General features: G+C 41.5%; 2 protein-coding genes across 4 annotated transcripts in view; one reads left to right on the plus strand and one right to left on the minus strand.

The window, feature by feature from the left end:
• Window positions 1-11,195, plus strand: part of FABP6 (fatty acid binding protein 6) — a 63,888-nt gene extending 52,693 nt beyond the window's left edge. For 2 of the 3 annotated variants that reach the window (XM_090020706.1, XM_090020705.1), the window contains 3 exons: window positions 7,680-7,855; window positions 9,587-9,676; window positions 10,892-11,195. In XM_090020706.1, coding sequence (XP_089876832.1) covers window positions 7,680-7,855; window positions 9,587-9,676; window positions 10,892-10,945 — 320 coding nt within the window. In that variant the 3' untranslated portion in view covers window positions 10,946-11,195. Of the gene's footprint in view, window positions 1-6,677; window positions 6,748-7,679; window positions 7,856-9,586; window positions 9,677-10,891 lie in introns of those variants that run through there. The other variant, XM_090020707.1, reaches the window with a different exon arrangement.
• A 6,360-nt stretch (window positions 11,196-17,555) lies between these two features.
• The window catches only part of CCNJL (cyclin J like), a 49,403-nt gene continuing 45,089 nt past the window's right edge, over window positions 17,556-21,869 (minus strand). The window contains exon 6 of the mRNA XM_090020702.1: window positions 17,556-20,944. Within this exon, the coding sequence (XP_089876828.1) occupies window positions 20,500-20,944 (445 nt within the window). The 3' untranslated portion in view covers window positions 17,556-20,499. The remainder of the gene's footprint in view (window positions 20,945-21,869) is intronic.

Raw genomic sequence — 21,869 nt, forward strand, 5'->3', positions numbered from 1 at the left:
AGCCAGAGTTTCACTACTGACCTGCAACATTTGAGTAAATCCCCATGAAACATCCATGCAGTTCTCTCCTACTAGTTTTCCAGTCATTGCTGATCGTATGGGTATCAGTAGAAGCATCTACTTTTGGAACAGTAGATTACCTGATGTTTCAGTAATGTCATAGTTAGAAAAAACTAAATAATTTCCGTGGGTCAGTTGCAGCATAAATACCAAATTCCATGGATATTTCTTGAATGTGCTCTAATGGCCTTGCCCCACAGTGCTAATTGGCAAAGAGGCCCCGGTAGGGGAAGGAGGGGTCAGCCACCATCTTGTCCACTGGCTGCCCTTTGTGCGGCCCCCACCCCTCAGTACTGATTAGTGGAGAGGCCCCAGCAGGGGAAGGAGGGACAAGGGAGTAGCCGCCATCTTGTCTGCTGCCCTTTGTGCCACCCTTTGTGGCAGCCAGCACCTCCCTCCCCAGCAGGCTGTGAAGTTGGTTTGCAGTGGCAGCAAAGGCTAATAGTTTCCAATGGGGAGCCAGCATTTTATTTTTATTAAGTTTTTTTTCAAGTGGATTTTGCAGATAATCCTGGATTTCACAGTTTCTGTGAAATCCACAGAACTACAAACTGATTAGACCCTTGGTCATAATCCACTATTTGTGACCCTCATCACTAACTAGGGAGCAATTATCAGATATCCTTAAAAGTGAGCCATGATGAGCAACTCCCTGCTGTGAGACTGACAAGTTTAACACGCCTTCTGCTAGCCTGGCCAGAGAGAGGCTCCATACAAGCCTAGCTGGAAGATTTGTTACCATTGAACAGTGTAGAAATTCAGCCATGGCACTAAGCCAGATGCAAACTCTCAGTACTATTCTGTAGAAGTCAGTGGCATTATACATGAGATGAATTAAGGTCTGGGAGCATGAATAAATAGGCCAGATGAAGAAGACTAATTGGTTTAGTCTTCTCTGTTAGCTGACCACCAGATGGCAGACCTAACTTCATGTAGGAAAATAATCTTTTTCTCTGGCCTACACAAGGAACTGTTGCAACTTCTGGTTCAGTTAGAAAATAATAGCTAGAGCCAAGGGTAACCTAATGATAACAGCCAAATTGTGGAGACCATCTTCAGCTTGTATACCTGAAACCAACAAGGCAGCTGAACAGTCTGCCTAACTCCATAATATCCTAATCTCATGGGCACTACTATCATTCTTCCTCCAAGGGAAACCATTCTTAGCTCTTCACAGGCATTTAATTAAATTGGAGTTGAGTTGAGTTCTGTTAAATGGAAGTATAATATAATGTGAACCAAGGACAGTTTTAGCAATGTCTACAATCTCACATTTTATGGGTACGAGTACAAACTGTATCTATTCCTGAACTACAAGCAGGTGCAGGTTAACTGATGCACTGTCTGACCTAAGCAAGAATGTGTACAGAATTTTTAATAAAGTTTGGATATTCTGTGTTAGCTCTGGGTTTATGCTTCCAAGGGTGAAACTCACTCTTGCAGAAAGAAGTGTGCTGGCATGGAGCTAATGTAGCATTCAAATTCCGCTTCCCTTTCTGCAGAGGCATGGAAATCAAGAGCACTTTGAACTGTCAAAATCTAACACTGTTGGGTACAGAGAACAGCTTCACTGAAACCAGAGCAGTAGCAACTTGGATGGTCTTGGGAGATTACTTTACAAAATGCTTAATTTGCAAATACTCTTCAAAAGTGACCAGAGATGTGTAGCAATAACAAAAAAACTCAGGAACACAGCAACGCAATTCCATCAGGGGCATATATACACTGAAATGTTAGTGTGCAGAATCTAGGATGTGAATTTGCAGTGCACTGGCTAGTCTTTATGCTGAGTCTGTTAATGCCACTCACTTATGTGAAAGGTAACTTACTCCACTTGGAAAGACAACTAAGGGGTCCACATAGCTGAGACAGCATGAAGTAGTGGACCAGTGTACATTTGCATCCTCACAAACTGTGTGTTAACCTCCTCACACACACAAGCCCTAAGCCTTGTAAACTTGCGCAGATATTATCTTTTTGCTTTAGCATGCCAAGAGTTGTAGCAAGTGATTGCTGTAATTTGATTCCTGCAGAGATAGCTACATAAGGAAGTCATGTATCTGCACGTAATCTACTTATCTCTTTCCCAACTGTCTCCTAATGCCACGGTGCTTTTCTTTATCTATCAACTGATCTGATTTTCAAGGTTCTTCGTACTATATTACTACACCAGGGAGATTGCCTTTGTAAGTTCTGTGCAAACTGGGAAAGTTCATGGCTCGAGTTCATTTACCTTCTCCACTGCCTTATGCAGGTGAGGTTTCCATCTAGAACATGCAGGGCCCAGTGCAAGACAGAGGCCTTAAATGCTCTGCTCTGATACTGTAGAAGTTAGCCTGGGGCTGATGTCATTAGTTATATTTTGAAGGTCAAACCTGAAGAAGAGAGATGCAACTCCTGATCAATTATTACTTTTAATTAGTCACAAGAGTGCACATACAACAGACAGGTGAAGACAAAAGCTTAACTAAGCGCTCACAAATAAGATATAAATGATGGACTATTATTACTGCAAGAAACAGATCTTACAATGATATAGTTTAACTGGATAAGACTAAGAGGATGGGTCTACATGAGACATTTACTGGCTAATTAGCTCCACAGTAAAACGTCAGTGTCTACATGTGCAATACCATTAGGTCAGAGTAAATTAATTTACTTCACTGCAGGCTAGTACTTGTATGTATAATAATACATATAATAATTTATACCTGTATAAACAAGTACTGTCCTGTGGTGGAGTAAAGTACTCTGCAACAACACGGGTGTAGATGCTGATGGAGCTGGCTGCCTGCTGGCTAGCCCCACACCATAGCACCTTTGTGTCCCAGCCAGCCTCTCTGTATCATATTGAGCTGGGTCAGAGCAGCCCTGGGCTGGCAACCTGACCCCCTGGGCCCCCTGCCAGCCAGGGCTGTTCCAGTCTGGCTCAACATGCTGCGCTGGAATTTATTTCTTTGAATTAATTTCACATGTAGATGTACCCAAGATGTTTGAATGAAGCTGCAATGGAATGGGACAGCAAAGGCCTACAGCCTTTTTACAGATTTACTTACTACTACACTACTACTGCAGGCAAGGGCAGCTCCTTTAAGAAACAGAAGGAGTTTCCTAGTTCTCAAATTTTGTGCCAGTACAAATAACACAGAAATGTACAATTATGCACGTCTTCGTGTTTTTTAAGGCTAATCACAGAACGTGGAGAACACTCATTAAGGAAAGATACATGATTGCCTTCACTTTCTCATACAGAGACATACTTTTTATTACATTCAGATGGCATGGCTTTTGTAATGTCAGACTTTAGTAGGAGCTAGTCAGCAACTGCACAGCATGGTGCAATTTAAAGCTGACCTGATATTGGTGGAAGGGAATCCCAAAGCATTTGTTTGAACTTTTTTCCATTTACTTTACTTTGTGTATGCCCCTCTCACATTTATTTCTGAATGCGTTCCACAAAATTCTTTTACTGGCAGGAATACAGACCAAAAGCAAAGTTTTAAAAAGGATATTGTCAACCTAAAAAGTCACATTTCTGTCTAAAAGTTTGATACCTTCCATTGCTATAAATCCGTGTAAAGTTACTGTCTCTGAGAGATATCAGGTGTTGAAGTAGGTAAGTAAAAAAACCAAGCATGACCTTAAGTTTCTAACTAAAAAGGTTGAGACAAAATCCTCTTTTTTAGTGACAATAGTGATCTCATATCATGCTGGTTGGGAATTGTAGATCATTTTTTGGCCAGAAAATTGCAATTTGTCAAAAATAAAACTTTCAAGTAAAGTTTCAGTCATAATAACTTCAAGAAAAATGAGGTTGGGCAGGGGGGAGACAGGAGACAGAGAAGGAAGGTGAGAGAGAATCACCTGGTAGGATGGACACATACCTGGGAGACCCAGCTCTAATTTCTACTCTTCCAGATTCATAATTGCCTCATCCCACAAGAATTCCCCAGCCACCCAATTATTGGTTATGCTGTGGTCTCCTTTTCCCCAGCCATGAAAAACGTTCAAAGGTGTTTGTGCTGATGCAGTGCACAATGGAAAACATATTTTGAAATCTCTAAAGAACTGTTTCTCACTGTGAATGAGGAGGAAAGAGAAGGCACATTCCCATGACTGAAAAGGAGGATTAAGTGCATCCCTGGCTAGTGGGTATTTCAAATTGCAACATGTACTCTAATATTCTGGGAGATGACCATACCCTGTGGGTAGAATATTCTCTTTACAGCAGCATTATCCTGGATGAAATGCTGGCCAATCCCTTTTCTTTGCCCATAGGAGATAAATCTTCCCAGCTGTGAGACAAGCTGTTTCAGGACTGAATGCTTAGAATGTCCCAACAGAGTCTACAGGACTAAGATTCAATAATAATTTGTTTACTTTATAGTTAAGGGTTGTGGGGGTTTGGCTTTGCTGTTTGTCTGTTTAACACACCGTCACCTAAAGAAACTAAGTGAATTAGGAGTGCAGTCCAATGTCCGTAACTCTTAATCCCCACCTATACCCAGTAGTCAAGTCAGTCCCGAGATCACTTATACCATCGGGGCACCTTAGATGCTGTAACAACACTCTTCCACTCTGCCCTGTGTTCAGTTAGCTTTGCACATGGTGTCAGCTGAAGCTCCTTCCAGTCCTTAATATTGGTTCCCCAGCTCTTCTTGGGTCTACTTCTTTTTCTTTCTCTCCACTGCACCCTGCATTATGGTGTTGGCAGGGGTGCCCAGTCTTCTCATGATGCGTCCAAACCATTGCAGTTTCCTTTGTCGCACAACGTCCAACAAGGGTATGTAGGTTCATAGGCCTGGGTCTACCAAATAGACAGTTCCTTAAATGCATTTTCACCTGCAGTCAAGTGGTATTTCCAAGTATACATGGGTGTAGGTGTTCAATCTTAGAGACTTCTTCTCTTTTAAATTATGCAGGATTGTAACACTAAAAGATTTGGAGTATAATGAGATTTTCTCTCAGCAGGTACTGGAAGGGAGTTTAGGTCTTTGTTTTTCTCTCCTAGTGAGTGTGGATTATCTATTAATTAAAATTAAATAATTGTATCCAGCATAATTTGTTTCCTGTGATTACTCAGCATGGGGGAGTGATGGACTTGACTGAAACTTTGTTTCTTATATCTCTTAATTAACCCACTTAGTTACACTTCTTTCTCTGACCTGTGAACGAAGCAGATACAGTCTTATATTAGCACGTGGGATTAATTTTTGGTATTTAAGAAATACAGAAAAATGAAGTCTCCTTTACATCTTATAGCACAAGAATATTTTGATCATCTTCCTACAAAATCCCTCATGCTGAGTACATGCTGTTTATTTACTGCTTGCTGTATTTTTCTTCAAATGTTACCATAAACACACAGATCTGTAAATTAGGTTTGGTCTCACATGATTTATTCTGAGACTGCTCCCACTGAACAACTAGCAATTTGGTGTGGAAGACAAACTGCTGGGCCAGATCCTCAGGTGCTGCAGCCATGTTGATTTACATTAGCTGCTATGTCTGTATGACAATTTACTTCTAAGACAGAGACACCTTTTCTGTGAACTCTAAACTAGCAGTTCTCAACCTTTTTTCTACTAGGACCCATTTATAAACATCAATGTCCAGTCTCAACCCGGTGCCCTTCACTCCCCACCCTCTGTCCCCCGCTCCCAGCTCCTCAGTGTGCGGGGTGGAGGGGACGTGGGGCAGGGGGAACCCCAAGCAGCCCCTTGAAGGTGGAACTCTGCCAACTTGCAAGGGAAAAACCACAGTTTCCCACATTTTTCTCCTTTAAAGGAGAATCCATTTTTTAAGTTTGTTGATCCATTTTTAAAATGTATTCACTACCCTTTCATATTTCTTGCAACCCACTTTTAGGTTGTGGCCCAAAGTGAATGGTTTCCCTTTTCCAGGACAGATGTACATTTTGTGGTGTTTATGAATATTTGCTAACCATAATATGAAACATTAATTACCTCTGGGTTGAAATAGGATAACATATGAAAATAATGCTTTACACTGATCCACCGTATTTTATCTGGGGGATCCTCAACACTTTAGATTTTTTATCCGTATTCATCAAAGAAGGAAAACCCAGTGAGTCTCACAAGATCATGGCAGAGCCACACATAAGACATCTGTGTGTCCTAATGCCCAATCCCGTGTTTTCATCAATATTTCACATCCTTGCAACCCTTGCATGGGTACAAGCCTGCTTATACCAGGCGAGAACTTTGGATCTTTTCTGTATCTTCTTTCTTACAGAGAAATGTTACTAATATATCATCACATCTATGACACAACTCTTATCCTTTAAAAGAACTAATTAACTGATTCTTTTTTAAATTTTAATACCCAATACTCATCTTGGACTCCTTTAAAGTATTTCTCAATTGCACTATAAAACAAGGACCAGGCACTTCAGTGAGGGTCAACAACACCTATGTTAGTGACTCATGTACTTGGACCATAAAAGGAAGTTTCAGAGGGTGTGGTGATGGTGGAATGATCAGGAGGAGGGATGAACAGCTTGGGAGGTTTATAAAACCAATGGCTTTGATCCTGTTTCCATCCATCTGGCCTTCATCCCAGTAGCTGCTCCTTTACTCGTTTAGCTCTCAAAAGGCAACATGGCTTTCACAGGCAAATATGAAGTGGAAAGTGAAGAGAATTATGATGACTTTATGAAGCGCATTGGTGAGTATATTCTGGAGATTTTTTTAATAAGTCTTCATGAATTAGATTAATGATAAAAGGGTCAGAGGCTTCTTCCTACAAAGTGCTCAGGTCAATGGAAATTGCTCAGTAGTTGTTGTAATAATCAGCTCTTCATGGATCAGCCTCTCATTAGCAAATGAGTTATACTTCCTGGGAAACCACATATAAGAAAATGATTCCAGTGCAGAATAATGCTGTGTGTACATTATTCACCTTTGTTCACTTCTGCTCCCACATTAGGTAACATTCCTTCCAGCTGCAACAGAATAAGGCCCCAATACATTTGTGATACAATATATTATGGAATCAGATTTTCAATTTTTGGTTAGTTCCTGCACAAGTACAACAGTGTACATATCCAAACTTAGGACTGTCTCCTACAGCATCAGACTTTTATAAACATAGTAGAGTTGTAGCACTTCTAAGAGGAGGAGGCCTGGGCAAGCATTAGAACTTGAACCCGCGAAGGTCATTACGTTGAGTTATGTGCTTGTGTTCATCCCTCTAAATGGCATCTGGAAATAGAAATTAAAGTTATTTGGATTTACACAGCACAGAAACCTATACTTGTATATACGTAATTTCATGTAACTGCATGCTGTCTGGGCAGAGAAAAAAAGGTGAGTGTTTTCCTTAGACATGGGCACTTTCCAAGGAAACAATGAGAGCTCTTGAACTGTATCAAATGTAGCTACAGCAATGTCATCTCAGGACTTCCAGGTGATCAATATTTTGATCTCTGAACTTTGACACCATTGCAAAAAAAAGTTTTGGTTTATGCCCTCTGACATCAGTATTTTAGAGTTAGCATATGCACACATGCAATGTACACCATTGCTTTGCTTACATTTGAAAATAAATGTTTCTTAGAATATTAGCTTAAAAAGATGTATATGTTTTTATTGTCTAAGGTCTCCCCAGTGATGTCATTGAAAAGGGAAGAAAATTCAAGATAGTCACTGAAGTGGTACAGAATGGAGAAGAATTCACTTGGTCTCAACATTATCCAGGAGGCCAGTCCATGACCAACAAATTCACCATTGGCAAAGAATCAGAAATGGAGACAATGGGTGGTAAAAAGTTCAAGGTAAATAGCTGTAGTCCTTTGGTTTAACACTGTTTCATCAGTAATCTAGCATCTTCTTTCATTTAGAGTTTGGATACAGACATTGCTTTTAAGCTGATGGAGTGCACAGGTGGCAGGCCAGGTAGGGGCTGGAACCCAAACCTCAGCAGACACCTGCCCTCGATCATTGTCATAAGTGATTCTAAGACAAAGGGCTCCCCCCTATTAAATGAGGAGAAAAACCTCATTTTAGAATCAAGTAAATACAGTAGCTTAAAGCTAGATAAAATCAGTCTCTTCAAGCTGTAGTCACACTATTTAGTACAGCATGGGAAATTGGGGTGGAAGGGACCTCAGGAGGTCACCTAGTCCAACCCCCTGCTCAGAGCAGGACCAACCCCAACTAGGTCATTCCAGCAGAAGCTTTGTCAAACAGGGCCTTAAAAACCTACAAGAATGGAGCTTCCACTATATTTCTAGGTAATCTGTTCCAGTGGTTCACCACTCTCCAAATGAGAGAGTTTTTCCTAATATCCTAGTGAGAGAGTTTTTTCTAGTATCCAACCTAAACTTCTCTTGCTGCAACTTGAGACCATTTCTCCTTGTACTATCATCTGTCACCACTGAAAACAGTCTTGCTCCATCCTCTTTGGAACCACCCTGCAGGTAGCTAAAGACTGCTGTCGAATCTCCCTTCAGTCTTTTCTTCTCTTTTGCATACTAAATAAGCCTATTTCCCTTAGCCTCTCCTCATAATTCATGTGCCCCAGCCCCTTAACTATTTCCATTAAATGCTGGACTCTCTCCAACTTGTCCACATCCTTTCTGCAGTTGAGATGTGGCCTCACCACTGCAAAGAGGGAAATAATCACTTCCCTAGATCTGCTGGCAATGTTCCTACCAGTGCAGCCCAGTATGCTGCTAGCCATCTTGGCAAGGAAGGCACACTACTGACTTATATTCAGCTTGTCTACTGTAACCCCCGGGTCCTTTGTTGCAGAGCTGCTGCCCAGCCAGTCAGCCTCCAGTCTGTACCAGTGCATGGGATTGTTCCATCCTAAGTACAGGACTTTGCACTTCTCCTTGTTGAACCTGAGGTTTCTTTTGGCCCAATCATTCATTTTGTCTAGTTCACTCTGGATTCTAGCCCTACCCTCCCGCATTATCTACTGCTCCCCACAGCTTGGTGTCATCTACAGACTTGCTGGGGGTGCAATCTAGCTCATCTTCCAGATTATTAATGAAGACATTGAACAAAACCTGCCCCAGGAGCAACCCTTGGGGCACTCCACTCAATACTGGCTGCTAACTAGACATCAAGCCATTGATCACTATCTGTTGAGCCCAAGGATCCAGCCAATTTTCTATCTGCTTTATAGTTCATTCTTCCAACCCATAGCGCGCTTGCAAGAATGCTGTGGGAGATCATATCGAAAGCCTTGCTGAAGTTGCTCTTCAGCCTAGCCATTTTTGGATATGTAAATTAATATTATTTCTCCTTCAGTGGCTGACCCACAGAGAAGATAGGAAACTTGCTACTACTATTAGCTAAATTTTATCTTAACTGGTCCAGTCAAAGAGCTAAAGCAATATGTTTCTGATAGTGTTCACATACCAGATTACATACAACAGCTGTATCGGTAGCATATGGATTTATAAGTATCTTGTCTAAAGACTGTTTCAGTTATATTGTGTATGATAAATACCTATCATTACCTCTGTTCATGGGGCTGTCCTTGCACATTCTTATAGGCAACAGTTAAAATGGAAAATGGCAAAGTGGTGGTAGATTTCCCCAACTATCACCATACTGCAGAGATAGCCGGAGGAAAGCTAGTTGAGGTAAGTTGCTAAACATCTTCTTGATAAGCTCTAAGAAACTTCTTAAGGGACAAAGCCTAAGGACCGAAAGAAATGTTTTTGTTAAGTTTTAATTTAAAAAAACCTCTTTACAGAAAGCAGAATTTTTAAACAGCTCTTTCCTGCAGCCTTGGCATCATAAATGTTGCATTGAGGTTGTAAGGAGTATAATTCTATTGTTCCACCTAAAATTCAAAAAATAAATTAACTTTTTAATGGGCAATATGTAAAATGTCAGTAGAGGTACCTGTAGCCATGTGAAATACAAAATATAAATCTAGCTGGCCAGTGTTCCCAAGCTGTGCAGTCTTCCTTGATTTATTTTTATGGAAGGTGTACATTGAATTTAATGTTTGCCACTGTGACAACTCAGGCTGCCTACTTCTATTCTCTATACACGAAATGCCAAACCACTGTTAACGTAACCACCATTAAAGCAGCACTAGCTGCATACCCAGAATTTCCTACATTACTTTTTTTCAGCATTCAGTATGCATAGAGGAGCACACATGTAAAACATACAAGAATGGAACTGCCATTTACTGGGTCAGACTATAGGGTCAGTATCCTGTCACACCGAGGCAGAGAGTGAATGCTGAAAGAGAGCATGAACTGGGTATGACCAGGATTTTCCCTGATTCCTCTTCTACTTCCAGCCTCCAGCCTGAACAGTGGGAAGTGTTTTTATGCCAGTGCTTCCTAGTGCTTTATGCCAGTGTCACATTGTAGACATGGTCTTATTGAACTGCATGCAGTTAGGTACGAGTTAGATACTCTTCAGGAGTTGAAATAAAAAAAAAAAAAGCCCCTATGATGGACACTTTGAAAAATGTTTAAATTATCACTTGCCCAACGATATGTAAGGCTATAATAATTCTCAATTAACTTCAGTGGAAACAGTTCATGTAATTAAAGTTAAGGGTATTCTTAGCCACTTTGCTGAACTAGAACCATAATCACTCCTTGGAAGTACTGCCACACATCATAGAAATTGATAGCTCGAAGCAGCAGTTATCAGAAATGTCTTTGCACAGTGTATTTTAGACTAGAGCATTCTGGAGTGAAGCATTTTAGTCTATTGGACCTTTTATGAAAAGATCACATTTTGCAGCAAAATGGGGGCTAACAAATGTTTTAATCACAGCAAACTTTGAGTTACTGTATTCAACCAAAATTTTTGCTTGTTCTTTATTCCAGATTTCTGTTGCTGCCGGTGTAACCTACAAAAGAATCAGCAAAAAGATAGCTTAATGCAGAAGAGCCAGTTTTCCAGTGCAGTGAGAATTGAGCAACAAAATAATCAATAAAGCATGTTTTAGGAACTCTGTCTTTATGTCTGTATTACAAACATGAGGGATTGATTTTGCTTCATAAGTGGTAGTTTTGAAAGTTCAGTTGTTTCCATGTTAATGTTTTATCTTCCACATATGAGCCAGAAGGTTCCTGTATATACTCTTTACCAAGTGAACAAGACTTGTGGGGGAGGGGAAAAAAAACCAAACCAATCTCACACTTAGTGACTGGTTGCAGGCTAATCCTTTCAGGAAGCATCTCATGCACAGCATTCAGCCATCTAGTTAGCTTTATCTGTCCCCTGCCCGCTCTTCCCCCACTCGCCACCTCCGTAATGAGTGAAAGGCACTGTCCTGCTCAAGGCAGGCACAATGGCAAAACAAACCCTTAAGCTTTACTTTGGTTCTGGATGCAAAGCAAAAGTTTAGGATTCCTGCATCAAGAGTAAGCTAATTTATTCATAGTTTTCAATACTCTCTCCACTAAAAGGGCACTTTTATTATGTGCTATAACAGTGAGTCTCATAACATTGCTGCTGTGACTATTCTTACCCCTTTTGACCCAAGCAGGTAATCAATATCTGGGGGTCGGGTGGGAGGTCTTGTAAATTGTTCTCTTGTTGACAGAAGGAGAAATTGGTGGGTTTAGGTATTTTGATGCAATCCTGTTTATTTACAAAGTCCCCTACCTCCCTGCTCCTGTTCATGCAGTCAAAAAATGTCTCTTCACACCCAACATTCGATTTCTAACTTGCTTTGGTATGTAACTTAATAGGAACTATCAAGGCGCATACTGCTTCAGCTTGTTCCAAAAATGGTGGCTTCACCATTTCTTATTTTTATTCTAAACAAGAGTAAAACCACCACCTGTAATGGAGGTTTTACACAAAGTCCATCACAACAACACAACCTTCAAAAGAGCCATAGGTTTGTGTGGCACAAGCTGCAGCTGGCTTAAAACCATAAGTGTATTTGATTTCTAAGGCTAAAGGAGCCAATTACAAAGGGTAATATTGAACCTTAAATCAGATAAAATAACTCTGATCTAAAAGCCGTGTACCTGGAACTTCCTTTTGTTTCTTGCAACAAATACATTTGTTGAGCTAATGAAATTCTGTTGAAATTCAGCTTCCTTGTTCATCTGGTTGAATGGCATGGTATTGGGTTTTTTTATTTTTTCCTTCCCATTCTCAACAAAAATGCTCCTACCATATCACCTTTCTCCCCACCCAATCTACTGGCTCAGTTTTTCAAAGCAGCTCATCAGTTTCTGAGCAGGAGTCTGTCAACAGTAGGGAAGTAAATCACAGTATCCCAAGGCTGAGGGGGTCAGCCCTCCAGAACAGGTCTCCTGGAGCATGCACTGAGACACTTTGCCAGCTGCAAAAACTGTTACTTAACTTCACAGACTGCAGTCTGAAAACTTGAAAAACTGCTGTAAGCCCCTGTGGAAAGTCCTCTGCCAGACCATGAATCACGATTCTAGTTTTTACATGTTTCACTATCAACTAGCTATTAATTTGCAGATAGGAGATGACTTCACTTCAGTTGCTAAGCCACCCTAGAAATCTCCAGTTCTAAAAAAAATATTGAAGCTTTAGCAGAAGAAAAGAAACCTCCTAGTGTTACAATAAAACAGTGATCCACAAACAGTACTGTGTATCTTAGACTTAGAAACATACCATGGGAATACAGCTGCAGATAAACAGAAGACAGAGATAGCAGGGCTGTTTAAAGCTTCGGTAGCTGATTTAATTCAGAAGAGATTTGGCCTGATCCGGCAACCAAATCTCTGAATCCGAATTGAATCAGGAGACCAATTAAAATCTCAAAATTGAATCGGAAGACTCCAAATTGATTCGAAAAAGATTTGGCTGATTCAGAGATTTGGCCATAGACTAAACAGGCAGCAGTCCTCACCATGCTGGACACAGCTGCCTCCAGCTGGTAAGTCTGTTGTAGGCAGAGGAGGGTGGGAAGAGGTGTCTGGGAGGGAAGGATTGGGGTTGAGGCTGGGACAAGCTGCCCAGTCAGGGTGGGGGGGGTGGAGGACTGGGGGGGGGGGCGGGGAATGCAAGTGCAGTAGCACTTGGAGTAGGGGCTATGCCCTGCTGGAGCGGGGAAGGGGGAGCAGGAGGGGATGCGGGTGCAGCTTGCTCCAGACAGAAGGGGGCAGGTGGTAGCACTGCCACGCCTACAACCCATGCCTCCCTGCGCCAGCTGGGGAAGCAGCAGAAGCTCCTGTCCCCCCACATTGGCTGGGCAAGTGGCAGCAGGGCAGGGCCCCCGCTCCCAGTGCTGCCACACCCGCATCAGCTCAGCGCTGTCAGTGAGCAGGGGCTCTGCCCTGCCACTTGCCCAGCCAGCGTGAGAGGGTGCTTGCTGCTGCTTGCCCAGCCGGTGCGGGGTGCAGGGGCGCACACTGCTGCCACAGAACCAGTAGGGGTGGGGAACATGGCCTGATGGTGCTTGCCCCCTTCCGCCCAGCGTGAACCATAGCCATATCTCCAAATCAAATCACTGTTCCTCCAAATTGTCCACTTCACACAGGCTATCTGTGTGAATACCTTCGCACAGACAGGTATTCGTAGGATCAACATGCCATCAGGTTTTCATGAAAAGTTCAATCTGTAAATGTAAATTTGGAAGGGTTTTGGGGTTGGACAAATGTGGATTATGGTCAAGAAACAAAGTAATAATTCCACTCAACACAGCACATTTTAGAATGAGAATGGTACCATGGGAAATATAAATTGAGCAGGAAATGTATAATTTACAACCATGGCAAAGGAAATAAAAACACACCAATTTTATTTTGTTTCTGCACCATGTTTCTCCTATCCAACTGAACAGATAGAGATAACCTCTGTATTCACTAGCTCCATTAAATGATCTTTTCACCTTTTAATGTTCAAGTTTTATTAGGATTGTGAAAGTTCAAATTATTGAAAAAATATTAATGTGATGTTTTCAGGAAACAGTCATGCAGACCACAGACCAAAGTGTGTAGAGGGGAAAAACTAACCAGGAAACGATACTTTGTTTGGATGACATCTCGGTTCTGAATACTGCCCATTTTTCCAAGTACCTGTTGCTCTGTGCTAATAGCTGTAGGATTCAGATTTTGGCTGCGTTCTGAAAGCTAAAATTTAAATCACTCAAAGAAACTGAGCTCAAGTACTGAGAATTTCAAGCTCACTCAAAGTTTAAATGACTTGTTCTAGCCCTGACAGAGGACTACAGTGCTCAGCAGGTGCTTGATACAAATGTGGTTCCCAAAGGCTGGTTAATATCCATCTCCATTTTACAGATGAGGAAGCTGAAACACAGAAGTACAGTGATGCTTACCCACAGTCATGTAGCTGCCATCTCAGCCTCCAGTCTTAATTCTGATCCCAGACAACTAGCAAATTCCCTCATAAGGAATTTGGCAAACCCCGAATGTTTTCATTTCGAGAGTTCCTGCCGTTCTTAAGTGATTGCTTAAAACAGCTGGTAGAGCAACTGCAAGTAAACTGCATATGTGCAGAACAACAGTTAACACAGCATGTTGAATATTAAAGCTGGTTTCAATTTATTTATGCAATTTATATGCTGCTTTTCCAACAAAGGCTCAAAGACAGGTAAAATAGCTAGGACAGCAGGATTAGCCATTTCCTTCTTACTGTATTATTCTGATAATAGGGCAGCCTCATATAAATTGGCTGATTTTTATGGATCTTTTTAAGAGTGGGGAAATAGTCTAATCAGAACACAAGAAAGAAAGTCTCATGTTTGTAAGACTTTCCAAGAGTCTCATGTTTGTAAGATGGGCACTGTTAACAACACATGCTCCTCTCCAACACCTATACTGAATACTACTGCAGCGGTAGTGCTACGCAGCAGGTCATGCTGCATTGCCTGTACCCACCCAGTAAGCTTTTGCTTCAGAGAAGTTAAAAGCACCCTGGATCATGCTTCAGTCTGAGCTAAGGACAGGCATGCCCATAAAACTTTATTTCAATCAAACACCAACAATAATTTTAGTTATGTTGACCTTGGTTTCTGCTTCTGTATGATGGGGCTAACTAACTAACTAACATTTATACACCTCAAAAGCCGCTTCATTATAAAGACAACATTGTAGCAGAGAAAGTGAACCAGGGACAACAGCAACTAGTTGTTGAAAGGACAGAGCAATTAGCGTGTTCTCTGTTCCAGCATTACAATACATTTGCAGGAAGCCATATGCTGGTGCTGTGCTCCAAGTCACGTGTGCAGGCTGTGTTGCTAAGCAATGCGTGTGTGCATTGTGGCAGGTGTGTAACTTCAGTTCTCCCATTCCATCTGGAGGCAGAAAGTCACGTGGATAAATGCAGTGGAGCCGAGTAAGTGCAGATGTTGGTTCTCTGTTGTGTACATGCACCACTTCTTCCATTCCCAGTTCCCCATCTCATAACTAGATTTGACACTACCGTGGAGCAAGGACTTTGACGAGATCCTCAGAGGCAGTGGGCCTACATATTTCAAAGACCCCAACCTTGTTTTGCTCTTCCTACTTCCTCTGTTCTCTTACTTTTACCTGGAGAGCTATAGCAGGAGTTGTGTTTTTCTGAACAAGGAGAACAAGCACTTTTCACTCCAGCTCCCTGCGTTTCTGTTTCTGTGGAGAAGTCACCAGAGGCTACAGAGCCTCAGAGCAGGGGTTGGAACGTTTTTGGGCAGAGTGCCAAAAACCACCCACAACCTCAACGTGTAAGATGTTGCTGTGCCAGGAGAAGATGGAGAGGGAGCCCTGAGGGGCCCGATCCTTGTTGTGGCAGTGCAGCCCCAGCCCCTTCCCCAGCCCCTTCCCCACCATCCGCATGCCAAGCAAAATGCCTTAAGAGTGCCACTCTCTGGCACCTGTCCCGGGGGTTGCCTACCCATCGTAGAAATAGGTTTGTTCCTCAGTTTGGGCCAAAGTTATATAAAAAGCTTGGGGGGGTGGGGGGGTAAGGGAAACTGTGAAGACGTTTGGCCAGATCCAAACTAGAAAAGACTGTTTAGTATCCCAGCAAATTCTTGTACTACAAGTGCACTTATATCATTATATTTATATTACCAGTAGTTTCCCAGCAGAATAAGCTGCACCAGCAAAAGCATTAGTTTGCTCCGTAAATGCGTCTTGGCTAGGGCTGTTATAAAAATGGCACCAAAAAAAAACCAAACCCACAAAATAAAACACACCTTAAACCAACATTGCTACTCTGACAAAGCTTCTTGCCTCAGCCTAATAACCATACTTCTTGTCATAGCCTGGAGAAGTGTTTCAATTTCACCCATTGCCAACATGCTTATCCTGGGCAGAAATGCCTAGGAAGTAATGCATATGCATCTAAATGAAACCTACTTTTCGGAGCTCTAGGTAACCAGAGTACATGCCCCCTAAAGGGTATGGATCAAACTGCCTGTGTTGATGGATCTACTTGGCCTACCTGCAAAGCGGTTTAATTTGCCATTGGCATTAGGCACATTTCTGAGGATTTATTGCGGTGCATTCACTCTTTTACTCTGTTGGCACTAAACACCTGCTGTGGCTGCCACAGTAAATTCCAGCCTCATAAAAGAGCATTATCTGCAGTAAAAGAGGGGGGAAAATAGCCAGTTTGAGGAGATGAATGTTTCTTCCCTGCAATGTCTTCTACTGTATCGTAATACTGCCATTGCCAGTTTTTTCCCAGGTCAAGAACAAACTATGTTCTACTGCCCATTCTGTGGAAGTGACATACAGTAATAGTAATAATAAATCACATGTCAGAAGAGTTATGGTAAGGTGGCAAGGGAATTTTTCAAGACTGACTTAACAAGTGGTCAGTCTTGAAGTCTTCTAACTTCAGTGAGAAATGGCTTCAAAGGCATACCGCGGTTCTGAACGGGCAACTGACAGCAAGTGAAACATTTATACTTCCTCTTGCTGAGGGGAAGGCTGTCAGTAAGTACCAGGTGTCAGAATCTGCTACAGTATTTTCATCAGGATCTAGAGACACATGGTTAAAAAGTCTCTAGTCAGCAGAAATGCCACTCTTTGAAAGGTCCCAGTGAGACACAGGCCCTTTAGTATTCACTAGTAAATCAACACTAAGGATTTGATGAACATTGTCTTTGATCAAGGAATGATTAATAATAAAGCAGGTAAAAGCTGTGCAGAATTTTAGACCAGGGCTAGAACAGGGAGAGCAAGCTGTGTTTGAGGAGCAGCCATTATCTGTAACATCAGTTCTGTGATATTCTTGTTGATTTTTCTACATGATTGCCAAGACCTTGAGTGCTTATTCCAGTCTTCCATGCTGGGTGAATACTGGCAGGCTTTCACACGCAACTGCTGCAGCTCTTCACCAGACCTGTCAATGTTTAAAACACCACCACCAAGACCACCACCACCACCTTCTGAGCAATTTCTAAAGTTAAAAGCAAAAGTTATCAAAGCAGGTGACCAATGCCACATCCTATTTTGGGAACCAAGTGTATCACTTTGCAGTCGCACCCAAAACCCTTCCAAATTTACATTTACAGAAGATTTCATGGCTGTAAGTGTTATGCATGCTGGCAAATTACAACTTGATCAACTTTAGTAAAAAATTTAGTATTTGGATACACTGTCTGGCAAGTGTAAATGGAATGAGCGCCTGTCTTAAAGTAGCTGGATCCATTCACTTAAAAGACCCATCCAACATTCTGTGTATTTTTTGAGGTCTTTTAAGTGTCATTAACAGAATCAGGTTTTAAAACCTCGTTAGGTTGGTCTGAAACTCTACCACTTTAAATTAGCTCGAGGAAGAACATGTTCATCAAAAGAATGATACCCATAGATGAAAAGTTACTTTTGCCTTAAATGCACATTAGTCAGAAAATTGAAGCAGAATTTATGCTGGCATTCAGAGGCATAGGAAAGGAAATATTCTCTCAGAATAGGGACAGAAGTGGGATTTCCATTCACACATTCTGAAAAGCCTTTATGCACCCCTTCAGATATTTGTGTGTTCCTATTGTCTTTGCCCCATACAAGGCCAAAGTGAGTACAACCTGGAGGACCCAGGGAAAGATCTTGGCTAAAGAAATATAGTGACCATAAAAGAGGAGGAAAGGGCAGATGCATTCTCTCCAACTCAGCTTTAAAAATCCCATAAACAGTATAAGAGGGTGTCCAAGAGATAATGGTTGTTACTTGGAACAGTAAGCTGTTACTGAAGCCCATTTCCATCATCCTTCTGCATCCTTTCCAATTGATTTAATACTTTGTTTCATTCTGCTACTTTTAATGCTTGAAAGAGCACCTTGCTTTCTCTGCAGTACACAGCATCACCTCAATCCTTCCTAGGTAGATTTCCTAAATCATGTTTATTCCTCTGCCACCCCGTATTTGACAGAGCACTTCTTTCTTTGTGACCTGTAAAGTGCTATAGAGGCTTACAGTGCTCAATACATTTAATCAAGGATTGACTTCCTGTGATGTGTAAGAAGACATTCTCTACCACCTTGTAAACTAAAACAATGAAATACATAGCAAGAGTGTATTAACACGTACAGTTGTAGGCCTTTTTATTGGACAGTGTTCATCAAGAAGCTAGCAGAAATGCTCACTAGGAGTGAGTGCAGTCTATCAAAACATAAGGCTACCCATGACCTCCTTTATAGGGGTTAAGAAAACACAGCTGGAATCCACAGTAAGGACTGACAAAGTTTCTGATATGTTTAAGTGGTTCTTTCCAACCTGCTGAGCCAATTAATTACAACATACATTAAAATATACTAAAAATCTGCAAATTAGTTTCACATAAATACAAAACCCCCCAGCAGAGTAGGGAAAAATAGTGAACTAAATTCTCTAAGTTACTAAACTAATTTCCATAAGGCATCGCCTCTTCATTTAGGATTTGTAATTTTTACAAATAAAATGAAATAAAAAGTTTGACACTTCTCACCTGTTCTGCTGAGGACATCTCTTACAGGGTTACAAAGAGCTGCAGCATGTATTTTGTGAGACCCTCTCAGTTACACACACTAACAAGGCAGGACATTTGGGAGGGACATTTTACTTCCACCCAAACACACCCTTTAAAAACATTTGTCTAAAAACATAACTTAAAAAACAGCCCTGACTGACAGGTGACATTTAAAAAGGAAAAAGAAAAAAACAACATTTGCCACAGGTCAGTAAAAAACATATTGCACATTATCTGTATTGCTGCCTGAGAACCTTTTAAAAACAACACTGGCTTCCAACAACTAGAGAACAATGGTCGCACATCAGACAAGCATCCTACTCTGGTAGAAATCTTCATGTTTCTTGGAAACATCCACATTACTACAGAAATCCTACACACATTTTTTCAAAGAAAAGCATATTCCTATTCCAGTTTTAAAAGTATTTTTTTAAAGCAAGCCTTTGGATAAATGGGAGTAGGCATCTTTCTCATTTCAGAGATGACTAGAAACTTCAACTTACCAGGCATATATATTCTGTCTGGCACCAAAACAGTATACACACACCACATCTCGTCACGGTCTAGCCTTACCATCTTTGAACAGGTGCAATTCACCCTAACTTCATGTTAGCATTAACCAGTTGCCTTTCTCCTCCCCAATTAGCACAAGATATTCAATCCTCAACTTTACTTTGACCACAAGACAAAGCCAAAAATACTTAACAGTGAAGCCCTTCAAGAATTTTTTTCCAAGGGGTTTTCTTCAAGTAACATTAAATCCCTGATACAAGCTTGTAAACAATTCTACTAAACAAATTACCACTATACACAGTCTCATAAACCAGCAGCATCTTAAAGTCTCAAAAGTGATTTTAGGATTGAGTTGTTTTTATACCAAGGCAGAGTGAAGTTTTGTTGAGTAGCACCACACGTAAATTCTACAATTTTAAGGCAAAGATGATTTCATAGTCCTCTGGTCTTTTTTTTTTTCAGTTTGAGTCTTGAGCTGTCACTCCACGTCAAGAAGGGAAAGCAATATCCTGCACAGAGATCCTGCAGAATGGAACTGTTCATCTCTGAAGTGTCAAACCTCATGTGAGTGGCAATTATGAGTGGTATAGGCTGCCATTAGAGAGACCATCCACTTGGATAAAATAAAATTCCAACAAAATCCTCCAGCAATATTGTTATTGGGCCAGGAATCCTTGCAGGCATTCCTACTTATAACGCCAAATAACAGTCTTTAGCATTTGTGATCCTCTGGAGCCCATTATATGGAAGACAAAGGTGGTGAGACCCTCATAGGATTTTTACACAGATTCCTTTCAAAGTGACATCCTGCAGTGATTTATGTTATTGCGTGCATTTTTCTCAGGCTCCTATTACAAGCCAAAAGTCAACAGCTCAATTCTAGCAAGAAAGGCACCCACATTTTAAGAAACAAATGTCCTGAGTGAGCCAGGTGTAGAGATTCTCTTCCTTCACACTGCAAATTCACATTGAGCTTGTGTACTATCAGAACCTATTCTTTCCATTTTATTTCTGCAGTCTTTTTTTCTCTCATGGGTCATCTGTCAAAACACCCTGCTGTGTACGAGTGATGCCCACTGAAATAGCTACTGCCATAGGCCATGGAGATACAGTGTCTAGGCTCTGTTGCTATAGCCACCTGCATAGCAATTGGTGCTTGCATGGGCAGAGACTGTGTGGATGGCTGCAGGCTGGCCTGAAGAGCTGTGAAAGAATGCAGGGAGCTATTGGCACTCCCTGAAAGCAAGCTGCTGGGCCTGTGAGCCTGTAAGGAGTCACGATAAGCAGAGCACAAATCCTGCACAGGAGACTGGAACTGGGAAAGGGCAGTCGAATGCTGGGCAAGTGGGTGATAGCTAGACTGCTGAAACAGGACCTGAGTCGTGGTTTGGTGGTTTAGAGTTCCCATCACATGCTGCTGCTGCTGCAGCGTGACTTGCTTTTTCACATTGCTGGTTTCTTGGACATCATTCTCATAGTAGCTAGAAAAAGAAGTAAAAGGTTGGTCAAGAAAGTGCAAAGAGAGGATCTATCCTAGAGGGGCTTTCACAAATCGTTCCTTTGCCAACCTGTTTCTGCTTCCAGTATGAACTTGCCTAAATCTGCAGTTGTTCCTGATGAGCTTTCTGTGTGAACATGCAGAGTCCAAACATCCAGGAACAAACTACATGTAGAGACAGGCCTTCAGTCAGGTGGATAGGTCTGGCATAGTCTACCATGGCCTTAGGGCTGGGCCCTCTGGTAGAATGTCATGAGCAGATTAAATGAAATTTTGCTTACTATCCATATTTCTCCTTTCTTAGTGTGACCTGAGGAACAGATCCATCCATTCCCTTCCACTTTGCACCATAAACATGTCTTAATGATGACATTTGGCTCACACCCATGCTGTAAATTAAAAAGTGCTCTTCAAAATGAACAATATTAATCCTCTCCAGTTTCTGCTAACAGGACGCTGAGTATCCACATAAACTTGGTCAGTGTCTTGATGAAATACAACCATGACAGTGGACGCAAGGGGATAATTGTTCTGGAATGTCTCCCTACCATACTGCTGTGGCTGGGGCCCTGTTGGGGTTTTGTTTGTTTGTTTGGGGGTTTTTTGGTTTGTTTGTTTTTTTTTAACAGCACAACTTCATGTGCCAACTGTAATAATAAAAAGACAGCTCCTTGCTGAAGCTGTAGGGGAAGTAGATTAAAAATTTCATCCTGTAGTTTAATTGTCCAGCACGAAAAACTGACCATTTTTCAAGGTGCAATACATTTTGGGGTTTGTTTTTTTTTTAAACAGTCAACACTGAATAGCTAGAAAGTTGTCCCCTCCCCAGAAGTGGCTTGAAATGTACAAGTCTCATGTGGCTATGGTTATAGCTGAACCAACTAGTATTTATGAGTCTTACCAGATGT

The sequence above is a fragment of the Crocodylus siamensis genome, chromosome 10, assembly GCF_052110815.1.
Source record: "Crocodylus siamensis isolate JL-2025a chromosome 10, ASM5211081v1, whole genome shotgun sequence".
NCBI lineage: Eukaryota > Metazoa > Chordata > Crocodylia > Crocodylidae > Crocodylus > Crocodylus siamensis.